General features: G+C 50.8%; 1 protein-coding gene across 2 annotated transcripts in view; it reads left to right on the top strand.

Moving 5' to 3' along the window:
• Nucleotides 1-17,483, top strand: part of CORO2B (coronin 2B) — a 139,566-nt gene that overhangs the window by 101,831 nt on the left and 20,252 nt on the right. For both annotated transcript variants that reach the window (XM_030875136.3, XM_060294056.1), the window contains exon 3: nt 10,906-11,022. In XM_030875136.3, the coding sequence (XP_030730996.1) occupies nt 10,906-11,022 (117 nt within the window). The remainder of the gene's footprint in view (nt 1-10,905; nt 11,023-17,483) is intronic.

Below are 17,483 nucleotides of genomic sequence, written 5' to 3'. Positions count from 1 at the left end.
CAGAATGTCTCCACTTTTCAGAGGGAGAAACTGAGACACAGAGACTTGTCCCAAGGCCACCCAGCCAGGGAGCGGCAGAGCTGAGATGAGCCCAGGTCCCCTGACTCCCGGGCTGCTGACCTGTCCACTGGGAACAGAGGTTTAGTGATGCTCCCCGAATCCCAGGTGGGCTGGCCGAAAATAACGGCCCCAAATGAGTTTCCTTTCATTCTGCAGGGGAAGTATGTGAGGAGGTTGCAGGAGGGGCTTCAGGCGGGAGAGTCCACCTTTCTCTCCTTTTCCCTGGGCCAGATGGGCAAATGGAAATAGGGATTTTTATCCTCTTGACTCTGTGGCAGGGGAGAAGGGCAGGGCTGGTGTTGACAGCCTGGAGATGGTGCGAGCCCTCTTCGCTTTTGCTTCTCTGCCACAGCCAGAAATCTGCTTTTCTACCCATTGTAAAAGAAGCACTATGGCTTCCCCCACAGTTTTCATAGATGCTGCTATGTATTTTTTGCCAATTCTTTCGCATTTCCAACAGCTATGGATTTTGGCTCGCTCCCCTCCTTCCCCACTGTGGGACACTGGGACATGATGGGGTGACTTGGGTGTGAGGGACTCTCCTTCTCTCTGTGGTCCCCAGCCCCATTATACTTAGGCCCATGGGGTAGAGTCCAGACTCCTTCATGAGACCAGCAAGTTCCTGAACCCTCTGATCTGGGCCTTTGTCTGTGGCCTTTCTCTCTACTTATTTGCCTTTCCCAAATATTCCTCAGCCTTTGCAGGGGCTGGTCCTTCTGGGTCCTAAGCATTCCCCACGCCGTCCATGGCTGTGTGCTATCAATCCTTCGGGCCTTCCACACCTCCTCTGGGAAGGCCTTCTGGATTTCAGAGCCTCAAGTACTTGCCCCTCTCCTGTGCTCTGGCATTTCCCCCACCAAAGCACAGCCCACCCTACACTTTGTCCAGCTCTTTGTCTGTCTCCCCTGTGAGCAGCCAGGGCTAGAAATCCACACCTCCAGGACACCCCATCAAAAACCACCCCCCATGCAGATTCATCAGGCACACTGAGTTTGGAATTTTCTTATTTTCTTCATGTGTGTTAGCACAGAGTTTTATAAGAAGGGACCAGTAATCAGGAAACCACAGGGGCCAGCATGAGCTCTGAGGTCCCAGGCAGGCCTCTCCCCAACACACACACACACACACACACACACACACTCTCTCTCTCTCTCTCTCTCTCTCTCTCTCTCTCTCTCTCTCTCCCCCTCCCTCCCGCCCTCTCTCTCTCTCTCTCTCTCTCTCTCTCCCTCTCTCTCTCTCTCTCTCTCTCTCTCCCTCTCTCTCTCTCTCTCACTCATGCATCCACTGTTCCTCTACTTCTTCCTATCCCAGCCTCAAGGAGTCTGTTATCTCTTCTGCTGGGCTCTGCAACAGGACACTGCCCAGGACCAAGGACAAAGGTGGCCCCATCACTCTTCTTCCTGGAGCCTGGGAAAACCGAGTTCATCTCCAAGTGCTCAGATACCAGGAGAAACAGAATTCCTTACATCTCTTCCGCAAACTCCCCCGCCCCTGGGGACCTACTCCCACACTCTCCCCCAGTACATACGCACGCACACACGCACGCACACACGCACATACACAGTAGGGATTTCGACTGGAAAAACCAGCAAACCCTTTCCAGCTTGAAAAACACAAAGATAAAAAGACTGGAGGGGAGAATCAAAACAGGAAGTCATGAAGTTGGGAGGCTTCCTGAGGTCTCGCTGTGAACTTCTGTCTGACTGGGTGACTGACTTTACAGCATCACAGCCTTTGCTGCACATGCTGCCGTTTGACTGTGAACCTACCCCGAAGCTCAGCCCCAGTCTAGAATTTCTCAAGGTCAGAAGAGCAGGATCCAGAATTATCTCCTGGCATGAGGAAGGTACAGGGATGTGTCTGTTCCCTGGGTGATATTTTCTGGGTGACGAAAATGGACATGCACAAGAAGGGAAGGGAGTCTGGTCTCAGGGAACAGCATGAGTAGAGACCCAGAGGTAGGAAACAGGGTGACAGTCATTCACCCAGCTTGAGTTCTTGCTATGAGCTGGCATTGAAGGATGCTCTGAAGATGCCTGGGCCAAGGTCACTGTCTTCGAGGTGCTCACAGCCTGGTGGCAAGGATGAACCAGGAACCAAAGGTCATCTAGGCGGCGGGAGCATTGGAGGCTAGGGGTGCGTGTATAGTCATGTGTGTGTCATGCAGTGGGGTGGGCTGTTATGTCAAAGCGGGGTCAGGCTGGGACCACAGTAACTCTGATGTCCCATAAGGAGTTTGGCTTTTAAAGTCAAGATAGTAGGGAGCCATTGAAAAGTTCAGAGTGGAGTAGTTATCGCAGCAGAGCTGTACTCTAGAAGAATTAGGTGACATTACGTAAGATGGATTGGAGAGAATTGCAGAGGGCAGACGCTAGAGGCAAGGGGACAAATCAGTGGACCCACTTCAGAAATCCTGCAAGACAGTCCTGGGAGCTCAAGCAGGAATAAAGCCCTCTACCCAAAATAGATCTCCTAGAGGACTGCCCAGGAGTCTGAAAACCCAGGAGAGTCCACTTCTGGGCCAAATGGCTTTCTCTAAAGGCTCCTGTGAACATGCACATAGATGACCCACAAGGAGAAATGGACTGACCCATTACACCCCCAGTGTCCTCCTTAGGAGGCTCCCGTTTATTAGATACATTATTTCAGATTAACGGGCTGAAGACAGCAGGCCGCTAAAGTGTGGGACATGAGCCCAGTAAGTTCTGATTGGGATGGAGGGAGGGAAGGAGTGCGGAGGCCTGGGCAGAAGTGGCGTGGAGAGAAGCTTGTATGGAGGGGGGCGGTGTATGAATGTGTGAGCGTGCGTGACTGTGCGTGCAGCTGTGTGGGGGACCGTCGCTGGCAGATTGGGCTCACCCCGGGGTGACAGCAACCCACACCTTGGACGAAGGGCACCCAGCGTTTAGGAACATGAAACACCCCTCTCACCCCTGCTGAGAAGGCCACAGTGGTACTCAGAGTTCTGAAGCTGCACAAACTCGTCCTAGTGTCACTGCGACGTGGGGTGACCGGAAACTCAAGTTTCCTCGAGTCACCCCTTCCCTGGGCAGTAATAATTAGATAATGCGTGTGTAAGCGCTTTGTGAAGTGTCAAGGACTGTGAGCTGGAGGGTGAGGCCTCCTTCACACCCCGGAGGCTTGGACACAGGGGGCCTGACTTTGCCCAGAGTTTTGGAGAGAAGGACTCCAGTGCCCATTGTATAATAACTCTCTCATTTAATGTCACCTTCCATCCAGAGGAGAGAAGACGGCAGGCAGCCTACCTGGATGGTCTGGGATGCGTGGGGCAGCACGTGGAAGAGGGAGTGTGATGACGGAGGCAGAGGGGTGGGGATCCCCAAACATCTGTCACGCGGAAGCTTGGGGTGCCACCATTAGCTCACCCATCTCCTGTGTCAGGGTTATCCATTGCCCTGGGGCTTCCTTTAAATTGTACAGCACCTGACGTGACCGTTTATCTTCCTACTCGCTTTATCTGGGCGTGCATGAAACACGCAATACTGTTTTTTGATTTCTCACCCCACCCCCTGCACCTACATCGAGTAACACTGACGGTCTCCGCCCCTGTCCTAGAATGAATGAGCGCAGGTGCTTCCCTGAGGCCCCAGCAGAATATGGAGCCTCTAGGGTAGTGGTTCCCAAACTTCACTGCCCAATGGAATCACTTGGAAATCTTTCAAAAAAAAATACTGAAGCGTGGCTGCCCACTACCAGACACTGTGATTAAATTGATATGGGGTACCCATCGGGCCCCTGGGGTTTTTAAAACTTCCCAGGTGATTCTAAAACAAAAGCAAAGTTTGAGGGCTTCCCTGGTGGCACACTGGTTGAGAGTCCGCCTGCCGATGCAGGGGACACCAGTTCATGCCCTGGTCTGGGAAGATCCCACATGCCGCGGAGCGGCTGGGCCCGTGAGCCATGGCCATTGAGCCTGCGCATCCGGAGCCTGTGCTCCGCAACGGGAGAGGCCACAACAGTGAGAGGCCCGCGTACCACAAAAAAAAAAAAAAAAAGCAAAGTTTGAGAATCACTAGGGGGACGGAGGAGACAGAGTGGGGGAAGTGCGGGTCTTCAGGAGCAAGTATAAGGGTCTTCACAACTGAGTTGCCTGCCAGCCCCTTCTGAGAACCTTATGAGAAATTCTGAGGCCCTACTTCTGATGTATGACTTTTCCCCCTAATTTATCAAGTCTCTACATTCTGAAATAGGAGGGCAGCATAGCCAGACAACAGCCAGTGCAAACTGCAACTCCTCCTGGCCCAGCTGCATCACCTTTGGCAAATCATGGCCCAGAGCTTGGTTTTCTCATCCAGAAAATGGATTGTTACAGGAGGGTTGTAAGGATTTACTAAAACTTTTTTAAAAATTTTATTTTATATTGGAGCATAGTTGATTAACACTGTTGTGTTAGTTTCAGGTGACAGCAAAGTGATTCAGTTATACATATACACGTATCTATTCTTTTTCAAATTCTTTTCCCATTTAGGTTATTACAGAATATTGGGCAGAGTTCCCTGTGCTATCCAGTAGGTCCTTGCTGGATTTAATAAAACTTTGTTTCAGACTTAAATACAATGATGTATACAAATTGCTGAGCACAAGGCACTTTTTTTTTTTTTTTGGCAGTATGCGGGCCTCTCACTGTTGTGGCCTCTTCCGTTGTGGAGCACAGGCTCCGGACACGCAGGCTCAGCGGCCATGGTTCACGGGCCCAGCCGCTCCGCGGCATGGGGGATCTTCCCAGATGGGGGCATGAACCCGTGTCCCCTGCATCGGCAGCCGGACTCTCAACCACTGCGCCACCAGGGAAGCCCCACAAGGCACTTTTGAAGCACTTGTCAAATGGTCCTTTATCACCCTCGTCTTTTTTGTTATCATTAGTATTTCCCTCCCGTGACCTGGTGTGCATCCCTAACTTCTGTCCTGGTATGCCAGAAGCAAGGCCCTCCAGTTGCAGGTGTGCCTGGCTTCATACAGTAAAAAGGGCAGCCACGAAGAAGCAGAGAGGGCATTAGCCCAGGGTCTAGGAATCTGGGAAGCCCAGAGAGGCCAAGGGCCATGTTCAAGGTAATTCAGCTGGTGAGGTGAATGGGGACTGGGCCTAGAAACCCTACCTCTTGCTAAGTCTGTTCTTTCTGCCTCACTACGCTGATACCCCAGGTAAGAAAACATTTTGCTTCTGTGCACAGAATTCAGCTTTGCAGCCATGGGAAATTCTAGGAAGCTGAAGCTGTCGTGCAGGTTGTTTTGAAAATATCTCGTCCTCAGTCAGTTCAATGGGTTCAGATAAAGCCTGGACTGAGGCCCAGGGCACGCGCCGTTCCCCTGGCAGCCTGCTGGGTGAGCCACACCTACCAACCCGCCAAGGCAGGGCCTGGCCTGCCCTGCCCACACGCACGCCACACACACGCACTCTAAAACCTATTTTCAATTAGTTATATAATTTTATTCAGTTTCAAGGATCTTATTTTCCCCTAAAGTATCTGCATCGTAATAAGGGAGTAAAGAAGCCTATATAAGCAGATACATCTGTGTTCCACAGAAGCTTCTGGAACATAAATCTGGTCGACCCCAGTCTGCATCTCATTTCTTTAAGACCTGTTTGACCAAAACCGGAGAGGAATAGTTTTCAATCAAAACTGTGGTAATCACCTCCCACCTGGGGTACCAAAAACTAAATAAAAAACTATGGTGAGTGTGTATGTGTGTGTTTTAAATAACATCTATATCTTTAATAGAAATTGTAAATGTTCATTGGGGAAGAATTAGAAACCACTTATACCCAACTAGCCAGAGATTGCCACTCTTAATTTTTTTTTAATTATTATTATTTTTTTATTTGGTTGCACCAGGTCTTAGTTGTGGCAGGCAGGCTCCCCAGTTGTGGCATGCGAACTCCCAGTTGCAGCATGCAAGCGGGACACAGTTCCCCCACCAGGAATCAAATCTGGGCCCCCTGCATTGGGAGCACGGAGTCTCAACCACTGCGCCACCAGGGAAGTCCTGCCACTATTAACTTTTGATGTATTTTTCTTTTAACAGCTAAGGATCATTTTGCATATATAACTTGAGTCTGACTATTTCACTTACCATTAGAGCTTGAGTAATTCCCATGCCATTAAATATTTTTTGAAAATATGATTTAAATTACCTCATAATATTCCATTATATTGGTGTCCTATAATTCGTTTTGGCAATGCCCCATTGTTGAGCATTTATTATTGTTCCCTATTATAAATAACATGGCACTGAGTGTCTTAGTATGCTTTCCTGTTGACTGGGATAAAGTCCCAAAGTGGGGTTATTGGTCAAAGGCTATGAACCTTTTAAAAGTCTTTGAGACCCTGTCAAATGGATCTGTGGGAAAGTTGCCATGCTTCTCACTCCCCTGCACCCTGTTGAGAGGCCATGTCCCAGCACCCCCCAACTCTGTCTTTGGCAGCTCAGCTGTGTTTGACATGCAGCCTGATCCCCAGCACTGGGCTCCTCCTTGAGAAGACTTGGGGTACATAACAGCTGCCACTCAACATTTGACATTGAAAGTCTGTCCCAGCGAAGGGGGATTGCATTTGTCCTGTGAAGCCTCCAGGATAAGGCCCATCCTAACAGCATGAAGATCTCCTTAATGATTATAGATGCTGTGTAACAGGCATCCCGACCCCACCCCATGCAGCAAGGTCTCTGCCCCAGCTCTGTTGAGACTCAAGCTCTCTTTGAGGTTCAAACACCAGATGGCAGGTTAGACCCCAGGACCCCTGAGAAGCCTCCCACTGGGACAATTCTGTGAGCTGACCATCTCAACAGCGATTCTAAAGTTATAAAACAGTGCAAAACCTTGACTCCGCTCCTGAGAAGCTCTTTACATATTTGATGATATCTGTAAATCAATATAAATTTGATTGTATTAATATATTAATAATAGCTATTAGTGTTGGCTTGAGCCCAAGTATGAGAAGGCAGTATTGGGTAGCAGTTAAGAACCAGATTCGGATTTGGTCTGTAGTCACACCCCTATCCAGAAAGTAGAACAGAAAACAGAGGCATTTGGAGGGTCTGGGGAGAGGATTGTTCACGTTTATTTAAATTCAGAAAAAAAAATTTCAGAACAAGCTTCCTTTAGAACACCTATACATGCACTTTATTGGTTTGTTCTTTAATTTTTATGTCTATCAGAGTAATAATTGTGCAGAGGTCATGAAGTCTAACAGTACTGCAAGGCCTATAGCACTACAAGGGAGGTGCTGGCGTTGGCTTATACCAGCTCATGAGAGCTTACTGTTAAATTTTTAGGAGTTTGGCAAGCCAGTTTTTAAACACGACCATTATTAAAAATTAAATTACGCAACTTTCAATTAAATGAATGATGTTAAAAACCGAGGTACTAATGTTAAAAACTTATTCCTTACTATTTTACTACTATCTGGTGTGCTACTGTGAGTCTCTTTTAACTCTACTTTTGGTGATATCACCTTGGTAGCTTGAAGTTAGGCGTAGTGGGCATTTGCCACTGAAATTGGCATATGTTCCAAACCATGGCCTTTTTTTTCCTGGAAAACCGGTTGTTAAACATTGACCAGCACACCAGGGCCTGTACCCTCGATCCCTATCCTACTTTGCTATACCCCTCGTTTCCCACTCCCTAAAGGTAGCTGCTTCCAATGTTTGGAGCTGTGTCTTTTTGTACTTCTCCTCGTATTTCTTAGTTACATACTTTCACGGCTATGTCTGGTTTTTTAAATCTTAGACATTGTCTATTGACTTCCTGTTATGGAAGATGGGGATCTGGCTCTCTACCAGCTCTGTCTCCCCTCTTAACTGTACACACACACAATTTTCCAACCTCTGCCTTCCCAGTATATTATAGCACACCTCGTGTTTAAATAAATATTCAGGATTTACGTTATTACCATGATGTAAACATTGTACACAAGTCATTATCACTGTGATTGTATTAGCTTTCTTATACAGCTCTTTTCCTGGAGTTAATAATTGCACTTTAAAAGTTGCATGATTTCTCTATAAAACTGTGGCTTTCATACTTTTCTTCTTAGCAATGAAACTTGTCTTTCAAACAAAATTTTGGGAATTTCTTGGCAGTCTAGTTGTTAGGACTCAGCACTTTCACTGCCATGGGCCCAGGTTCAATCCCTGGTCAGGAAACTAAGATCCCACAAAGCTGCAAAGAAAAAAAATTTTTTATATGAACTCTGCTCTATAAAATGGGAAAATCAAAGCTGCCAGGTTGAAAGGAGGTCCCTCCCCTTGAGCCATTTCCCATGGCTGCAAACAGTATGATTCAGTCATGAAAATCATCATTACACACCCCTTTGAGGAAGGCATTCACAGAGGTCCACCTGGAAGGATACATTACGTCGGGATCATCCGCTACTAATTCCCTTCCTGATGCAGGGCCCTGACCTCTCGCCATTCTGAATACATTCCAGTGATGTGGCTTCACCTGTCCCTCCAGGACATCACCTGCAGGCTGCTGGCCAGAAGCTGCTGCTAGCTGATGGCCACCTATTGACGGATGCAGATCTGCCTGGTTGCCGAAAGCTTAATGCAGACAGCTTTACTCAGGGCAGCCTTTGGGACCAGATATAAGGAGAGGAGGCTCTGTCAGAGAGCAAGTGAGCTGTGGAAGCAGACAATGCAGGGCCTGTCTGCCTGTGGACGTCAGAGCTGGAGAGAGGGGAGCTGGCTAGCAATAACCAGTAGGATTCAGCTCAGCTTTGAGGGTTATACCTGTGTGGGAATCCTAGCTTTGCTTTCAGCTGGGTAACCTTGGGCAAGTGGCTTAACCTTTCTGGGCCTTAATTTCCTCGTGCCTAATTCCCAGGGTTTTGTGAGAGTTAAAGAAGCTACTTTAACCCTAATAAATCCCAGGGCCACATGTGGCTCGGTCTCTGCTCAGAGTCTCAACTAAAGAAGCATAGTCCAACGGCCTAAGAGTCATTGGAAAAGATATTCCGATTCGAATTGCATCCCTCATGGAATGTCAAAGGGGATCCCATTCTTAACTGAGAGCAATACACCCCCAATCCTTTTCCTCCATTCTCTGATTTCCCCCAGTGTACAGTGTCAGTGAAGTTCTTCTAAGTACAACCTCCAAGGCCTTTGGCCTCTCTCTCTCTCTACCTCATTCCTCCCCCTCCGTACCACTGCCATTTTCTCTAGGTTTTTTTTTTTTTTCCTCTATGCACCTTGCCACTGCGGTGTCACAAAAAATCAAATGATACGGAGATGAGCTGATAGATATACAGGCAAGAAGTGGCTGGGGAAGAGGTTATGGCAGATTGCACACTCTGAAAGAACTCTTGCCCACCACACTGGTGAAGTAGTGATATAAGGCACGTGTAGCAGGGGCTTGGCAAAAGCTGGTTGTCTTCCTCCTTATTCAGTTGAGGAACCTAAAGGACGGTGAGGTTTGACCTGCCTCAGGTGCCTCTGACCACCTAACCACTGTTAGCAGATGAGCAGTGACTAGAAAAACCCTCTCTATTTCCTCCACACCCCAAAAAGCTAATATTAAAAAGACCTGGGAATGGAGACACAGCCTCTGCCTGCAATTTCCCCTCCCTTCCCTGCCGCCTTTACAGACAACTAAGCATGGAACTACCCCTCACCCCCACACCCTTTGTTCCATCTTTTGTGGACTTCATCCCCCCTGCAGGATGTCTTTCAAGTCATGTACTGAGCACCTACTGTGTGCCAGGCTTGTAAGGAGCTGGAGATTCAGAGACAAGGAAGCCTATCCTCAGTTGCTCGTAGACAGATAGAAACAGACTGCAATGTTGCGTGATGGTGCCTATAATAGAGGGAAGCACAGAATACCCTGAGCTCACAGAGGAGTTCTTAATCCATTGAGGGATCAGGGGAGACTTCCTGGAGGAAGTGCCGTCTAACCTGTATGATAATAACTAGTATCGTATATTGAGCATTCACTATGACGACAACCTCCACACTAAGTACTTTGCTAAGCACATTAGCTCATTTAATCTTCACAATACTAATGAGGAACCTCTCTCATGACAGCTGCGCTCTCAAGCTTTCCAGCTGATTTTGTATCCATGTGTCTGAAAATAAAGTTGCTGAAGCCTTAAAAAAAAAAAAAGAAAGAAAGAAAGAAAAAGAAATGAGGAAACTGAGGCTCATTGACTTTCCAAAGGCCACCGGGCTAAAAAGTGGCAGAGCTGTGATTCAAACACAGGCCTGTGTGGCTCCAAAGACTGTGCTTTCAGCCACAGGGCACTGGGTACAGGTGTTTTAAGATGCACACTGAACAAGCATGCCGCATCTGGGAATGGCACTGCTCACATCCCAGGCAGGATAACATATGAGAGTGTATGGGTGGACCCCGAGATTCAGGCCTCTCCACTCATTCCCGGAGCAGCAGGAAAGAGCCTCCTCTTGATCCAAACCTGGCTGTGTCCCCCGCCCTGAGAGGCAGCGGGGAGTATAGGCGCATGGCCCAGTAACTGCCAGGGCTGCTGCCCACCAGGCTTTGGTCATTCAGGTGGATAGTTACACCTTAACTTTAAACATTTTTACTTGAGGAAGGGGCACCTTTCTCTAAGTTGCACACAGGTGTCGTGTGGACACGCACGGCTCCACCCACCACCCTGCTGTGGGACCCTCCCCACGACCATTCGATGTTGGGAGATTGCAGCCACAAAGCAATATGGCTCAGCCGGATGCAGGGACCCAAAGACATTAGTGGGCCCTCAAGGACCTTCTGGTCCAGTACAGCAGCCCAGGATAAAGCCTCTTCTTTCAAGTCACCCCAGGGTCATCAAACTAATTCCCTTTTCTCTCTCTCTCTCTCTCTCTCCTCTGCAGACGGGCAGGATTGAACCCAACTACCCCAAGGTCTGTGGTCACCAGGGCAACGTGCTGGACATCAAGTGGAACCCCTTCATCGACAACATCATTGCCTCGTGCTCGGAGGACACGTCGGTGAGCAGGACGGGTGCTCCCTGGGGAGGGTGGGTGCATGGGAGCACCTCCCTGCTTCTTCTTGGAGGTCTTCCTCCCTAAATGCCCTCCTTCTCCCTTCTTTGCCCTTCCTCTGTTCTCTTGGTCATCCCTCCAGCTAGCCCCAGGATGGGGAGTTAGGAAGGGGACAGAGGGAGTGAATCCATGGACTATTTGTACCTTTAGCATGTTTTCACTTGAAGGTGTTGACTTTGTAGGTGAGAATCAGAAAAAAAAGATTAAGTGTGTGATTTGGCACTCATCTGTAGTCTCAAAAGGAGAAGGATAGGAAGAAGAATATGGACAAGGGGGAAGGAGGAAGAGGGAAGAAGTGGATGAGCCATGAGGAAAAGAGGCCCTGTTCTTGCAGGCTGGACAAGTGTAGCATCTAGTTTTGTCCTCTGTGAGCCACGGTTTTAGGGGAGGACACTGGGCTGAGAATTGTCATGACTTATCCAAGGACCCAAAACGGCGGCCCAGGATTTGAACACCATGTGTTCCACCACTTAGTAGGGAGAGAGAAGAAATAGGAGAAGGGAAATGAAGAGGAGGGAACAGAGAGGAGATGGAGGGAAAGGGAAGAGGGAACAGGTGGGAAGGATGAGATACAGGGAAGAAAGGCGGCAGAGAGTTTGGAGAGGGGAGTTGAAGAATCCAGGGAGAGTAAAACGTGAAGCCGCTGTCTGGCCACCCTTTCCCCAGGCTCTGCTGACTTTCATACGTGGAGGTAGAGTCAGGCGTTGGCAGCAGGCTCCGTGTTTCTGGAGAGGGGCCCCATGCCTTTCCTCAATTGCCCTTAAGCAATGTCAACACCCCAGCATGGAAGCAAGAGCCTCAGCTGAGCTGGTGAGGGGGTGCTGCTCCAGCCCCTGGCGTTCCCGGGTGAAGGAAGATCAGGCCACAAGCATCTCTCTAGTGCCCACTGGCATAGCCCAGGTGCAGGTCGTAGACTCCCAGGATATTGGAACTAGAAGGAACTTTGGAGCTCATGTCTCCTGTCTTTCCAGACCAGCCTGAGAGCTCCTGAGAGTAGAGGCCATGGCCTTTTTGGTTCTGAATCCCAGGCATCCAGCACAGAGCCTAGTACATGGTAAATACATAGTAGGTATTCAGTGGAATGGATACCTGGATGGATGGCTGGCTGGATGGCTGGATGGATGGACGGATGGACGGATGGAGAGATGGCTAGATGAGTGACTAGATGGATGACCACATTGATGGATAGAAGACTGAATGGATGGTTAATGGATAGATAGTTGAATGGAAGGAGGAAGGATGATTGGATGAATAGATGACTGGATGGAGGTGAATGGGTAGATGGATAGAAGGGAAAGATAAATGAATGCATGAGAGAATGAATATAGCCCAACTAATGAATGAGGTTCACAGTAAATAGTCTCCATTGGTTAATAAATTAGGGGGTGTGGAGGAGGTCAGCTGGCACAGTACCTAATAGAAGGGAGTGGTGGGGAGGGGCTAAGGGAATGGGCTTGACCCACTCCTGAAGGTCAAAGCCCTGAGTCAACCCAAGAGGGTTCCTGAGAGCAGCAGCATCAAGGGCAGGGCCCATGTGAGCAGGGAGGGCAATAACTTGTGATGGGCACAGCCGATCAGGTTTGGCTGCTTTCTTCAACAAGACGGAGACAGTGACCAGGGCTCAGAGAACCGACAGGCCAGGGGATGAGCACAGGTGATGGAGCCCAGGACAAGTGAGGAAACCCAGAGGGCAACGAGGACACTGGTCGCTTCCTGGGCTGAGAAGGAGGCAGCTGGAGTTGGTGGGGGCTGGAGAGCTCAGTGGTCAGTATAGGTTAGGACTGGGCTCAGTGGGAGAGGGCACTTGGAGGTGCTGTCCATTGTTCTCTCCTGGGTGCAGGGAGTCCAAGGAGTGTCAGCGACCACAGCCCGCTCCGTCCCTGCCTGTGCTGAAGTGTTGAGCCACTGTCACTAGTCACTGAAGAGCAAACACCCCTGAAACTCAGGGCTGCCTTACACTGACTTTTCCAGCCACTCTGGGCTGGACACTCTATACGCCATTAGCCCTCATTGCCACCCTGTGCGACAGACATTGCCACCCCAAGCTGAGGGCTGCGGTCAGGTCACAGAACTCGAGAGGAGAGGAGGACTGCTGGCCCCAGAGCCCACGCTCTTCCTGATCTATGAAGTCTTGTGATGACACGAATCCACAGAGTCCGTGTTGGAAGCCTCAGGCCCCTCCCGGTGTCTCGTATTTCACCGGGGAGCCAGCTGGGAAGGAGAAGGGCAGTGTCCATCTGGGTGTCGGGGGACAGGTTAGGCTGGGCTCTCAGAGTTGCTGGCTGTCCTGGCTCCACCTCAGGTCTGAACTTCCTGAATCGGGGCGAGGGTGGGAGGGGTCTCTCGCCCTGATGGCCCTGCCGCGTTCTAGCTCAGCACCTTATTTCACCTGAGTCAGGCGCCACGTCCTCCAGGACCCAAGCTAATAAACCAGACACCCATGCTGTGTGCTCAAGAAAAGCATAGGGCCTGGCCCTGACCGCACGAGCCAAGCGGCTCTCTTCAGCTGCACACGCATTGGACCACAGTGTGCCTGCCTAGGATGCTGGCTTCAGTGACAGCTTGACTGTGGACTCTGCTGGACCTGGAATTGAATCTCAGCTTCACCATTTACTAGCTGGGTGACCAAGGGCATGTTATGTACCCTCTCTGAGCCTCAGTGTTGCTCCTCTTTTTATAGCAATAATACTGGTACGTCCCTGAGGCAGTTGCTGAGAGGATGCGAGGTCTGTGCCTAGCACTATGCCTGCTGGTCTCAGGATGCAGAGTGAAGTCGTTGCATCCACAGAAGGTCAAACAGAGCACTATGTGCACAGGGAGGAGAGAGGAATTACTTTTGGCCGAGGTACAGGCAGGGTAGAGGGGGTTAGAGGGCTGAATAGACCCTGGAGAAGCAGGACTTTGACAGCAGAGAAAATGTTCTAGGAGGCCCAGGAAAAGGACATAGGCAAAGGCCTGGAGGGAGTATGTCTTAGTCTGCTTGGGCTGCTATAACAAAGTACCACAGACTGAGTGGCTTTTAAACAACAGAAATGTATTGCTCGTGGTTCTGGAGGCTGGAAGTCTGAGATCAGTGTACACCATGGTCAGGTAAGGGCTCTCTTCTCATTGTGTCCTCATACAGTGGAAGGGGTGGAGCTCTGTGGGGGTGTCTTTTATAAGGTCACTAATCCCATTCATGAGGGCCCCACCCTCATGACCTATTGCCCACCCCCAAAGGCCCCACCTCCTAATACCATCAGCTTTGGGGGTTAGGATTTCAACATATGAATTTGGCGGCAAGACAAACATTCTGACCATAGCAGAGTTCGTATGGTGTGCTTGGGAGACGGGGTCATCTGGTGTGACTGGGGTCCTGGGGTGGTGACCAGGGAGGGGAGTGGGCAGGAGGGGCGGCTGCAAAGGGTGGTTGGGAGCAGAGAGAGAAGGTTTGGGACACCAGGGTGAGCAGCTGAACTTTGAAGTGAGACTTGTGCTTCTCAAGCCATCTGAACATGAGCCAGGACACCACGTATGCAGTGTGGAGACACTGCACGCTCTGGGGGTCAGGGAAGGGGCTGGGGGTTGGTCACAGGGGCTTTGTGGAGGAAGTGGAGCCCAGGCACGCTGGGCAAATGCTGGAATATGGCTCAGCAGAGAGAAGGGGAGCACCCAAGAGAAGGGTATGGCTTGGGTACATGTCAGAGTGTAAAGAGAAAGGACACCGGGCTTAGGGGCACAGGGAGAGAGAGGATGGCCCGGAGCCACTGGTCCAGAGAGAAGGGGATGACGTCACAGATCAGCGAGGATCTAAGCTCTTGCTCTGGGTGCCAGTCCAGCTGCCCAGAAGCAGCTGCTCACAAACCCTCGCTTTGCCCCTCAGGTCTCCAGCCCTCGCCAGCCTCAGGGCCAAGGATCTTGGCATTGGAGTCAGCACCCCCTGACACCCCGAGGCTGGAACCATGCCCCTCCTGGAGAAGGGCACACTGAGGGCCTAGGGGAAGCCCCTGCCCAAGGTCACACAGGGAGTCACGTCCCAGACAGGGCTGGAACCCAGGTCTCCTGACTCCCAGCCAGCACCCTGAGCACCTACTCACAGCCCTAGTTTTAAGTGAGGAAACTGAGGCTCAGAGTCTGGAAGGGCTGACAGTTCAGATCCATCCAACACTCAGTGTTTCGATCTCAGCGTGCTCTCTGTGCAAAGCCCTTGTGGAGCACCGAGAGCATGTGGAGCCGGGCCTCCTCACCCGGGTCCTGGGAGGGGGGCTGTAAAGGCAGAGGACCAGCGGCCCCCAAGGTGGGGGGAGGAGGCCAGTCAGCGCTGCCAGGACCACTCGGACTGACCTTCCCGCCTCTGCCAAAGCCCCCTCCACGGGCAGGCCTCCCTCGAGCCTCTGCAGACCACACGGTCAACTTACTGCGCATCAGACATGACACCCAGAACCACGGTTAAGAGGTCAGTCAGCACACCTACTATGCGCCAGGCGCTGTGATACACACCAGGGCTAGGGAGGGAATCAGACTGAAGGGGCCCAGAGAGATGCCGTTCGCAGCACGCCAGGCCCACGTATCCCGGCAGGCCCTGCACACCCACTGCCACCCTTCCCCTGCCCTCTACTTGTCTCACAACATTCAGAGGATACTGAAGGGATCTAGCCAGCCCCCACCCCCTCCCAGCTCCTTTTCCATATCCCCATCCCCTGAAAAATGTCCAGTGACGTCCATCCCCCATGTCCCTCAGGATCACCCTCCCCTCCCCCCCAGCCTCCCCTCCCCGACAGCATGAGGAGGTCCTCAGGAGTCTAAGCCCATCCTTCCAGGGAGCCAACGGAACATACCCAGGCCCTTTCCCAATGGGCTTCCATCCTGAGGGAGAGATGGGGGCTGTAACTCTCCCTGGCATCTGGCAGAATCCAGTTCTTTCCGCTGCTGGGTGATGTCACCTATTGTTGAAGGGCTGTGCTTTTTATAGCTTCTGCCGCAGCTAGGGAGGGCGGCTGGCAGGCGGTAGGGAAGGGCGCTATGGGTTTCCAAGCCTCGTGCTCCCAGCCCTTCTCCAGCAGCCACAGAGAGAGGTTTCTGACATCTCAAGGAGAGGAGAGAGTGATCCCAGAGGGAGGAGGAGGAGGGAGGCAGGTCCCTCTCCCAGGCTCAGCATCTTTCCTTTCCCTTCTATTCCTCTGCTTCTCCATCCAGCAGCTGCCCTCACCCCCCAGGTGATGCTCCTCCCCGAAGAACCTGGGGGTGGGCTGGGGCAGGATGAGAACCCTGCTGGAAGCAGCCGGAAGCCACCCACCACCCTGCTCCTACACACACACAGACACACACACACACACACACACACACACACACACAGACACACACACACACACACACGAGTTTGAGAACCAATACCTCTCTGAGGTGAAAGGGAGCAACACACTCCTTTTAGAGATGGAAGGACAGCAGCCCCGAGAGGCGGCCATAGGCCTAGGTTCAAATCCTGGCCCTGCCACTTCCCGTGTCTGTGATCTTGAAACAGTCCTGCTATAAAATGGGGACCATATTGGGCTTATCATGAGAACAAAATGAATATAGTGTTTCTTGGCTACTAAGAACTCCATAACCATTAATGTGGGGACCAAAGAGTTTAGATAACCTGCCCCGGTGAGGGCTGGCCAGAGGGTTGGAAGAGAGAGACACAGTGCTCTTTCCACTGTATCTCACTCTTTGCTTCTTGAGGCCCCAAATAGGCCTTCCATCACTGGTTTCCAAAAAAGACTAAGCTGAATGCTAAGCCTCAAAATGTAGGAAAGAAATCCCCACCAGGTCTGCCTTCCCATTCAGAACTAAAGGGGTGATTTGCCGTCTATCTAGCTCGCCACCAGCCAGAGCAAGGGCTAGCCTGCTTCCTTACACGTGACTCACTGCTGAATCTGCTAATGGTCGGAAAGTTTCTGGGCTTCTCAGCTTCTTCCGTTGGTTTGTTCATTGAACAAGTATGTCTTAGGTGCCTCTTATATTCCAGGCACTGTTCCTCACCCTAGAGATAGGGCAGTGAATTTAAAGACCCCACCCGTGTATGGAGGAGTTGACCATCAGTGAGAGGCCTTGAAGGTTGTCTGTGACCCAAATGGGGTAAGTTTTAGATTCTTGAGGGCAGGGAGTGGCACCTCCCTTTTGGAACAGATGAGCAGAAAGACAGACCGTGCCCTCTCCAGGTTGTCAGAGTCCATCCAGGGAAGAAGGAAGGGATTGGGCAGGGGCAGGGGTTCAGAAGAGAGAAACAGGGCAGTTTGCCTGATTCAAATCCTGAGTTTGAATCCCAGCTCCCCACTTCCTGGCTGTGCAACCTGGGCAAGTTTCCTAACCTCTCTGTGCCTCATTTCCTTACCTGTGTAAGATTAGTCATTAATGATAATAGTAATAATCATAGATAGCACATATCC

This window comes from Globicephala melas, chromosome 2 (genome assembly GCF_963455315.2).
Source record: "Globicephala melas chromosome 2, mGloMel1.2, whole genome shotgun sequence".
Taxonomy (NCBI): Eukaryota; Metazoa; Chordata; class Mammalia; order Artiodactyla; family Delphinidae; genus Globicephala; species Globicephala melas.
This window is presented reverse-complemented; position numbering and strand designations above follow the sequence as displayed.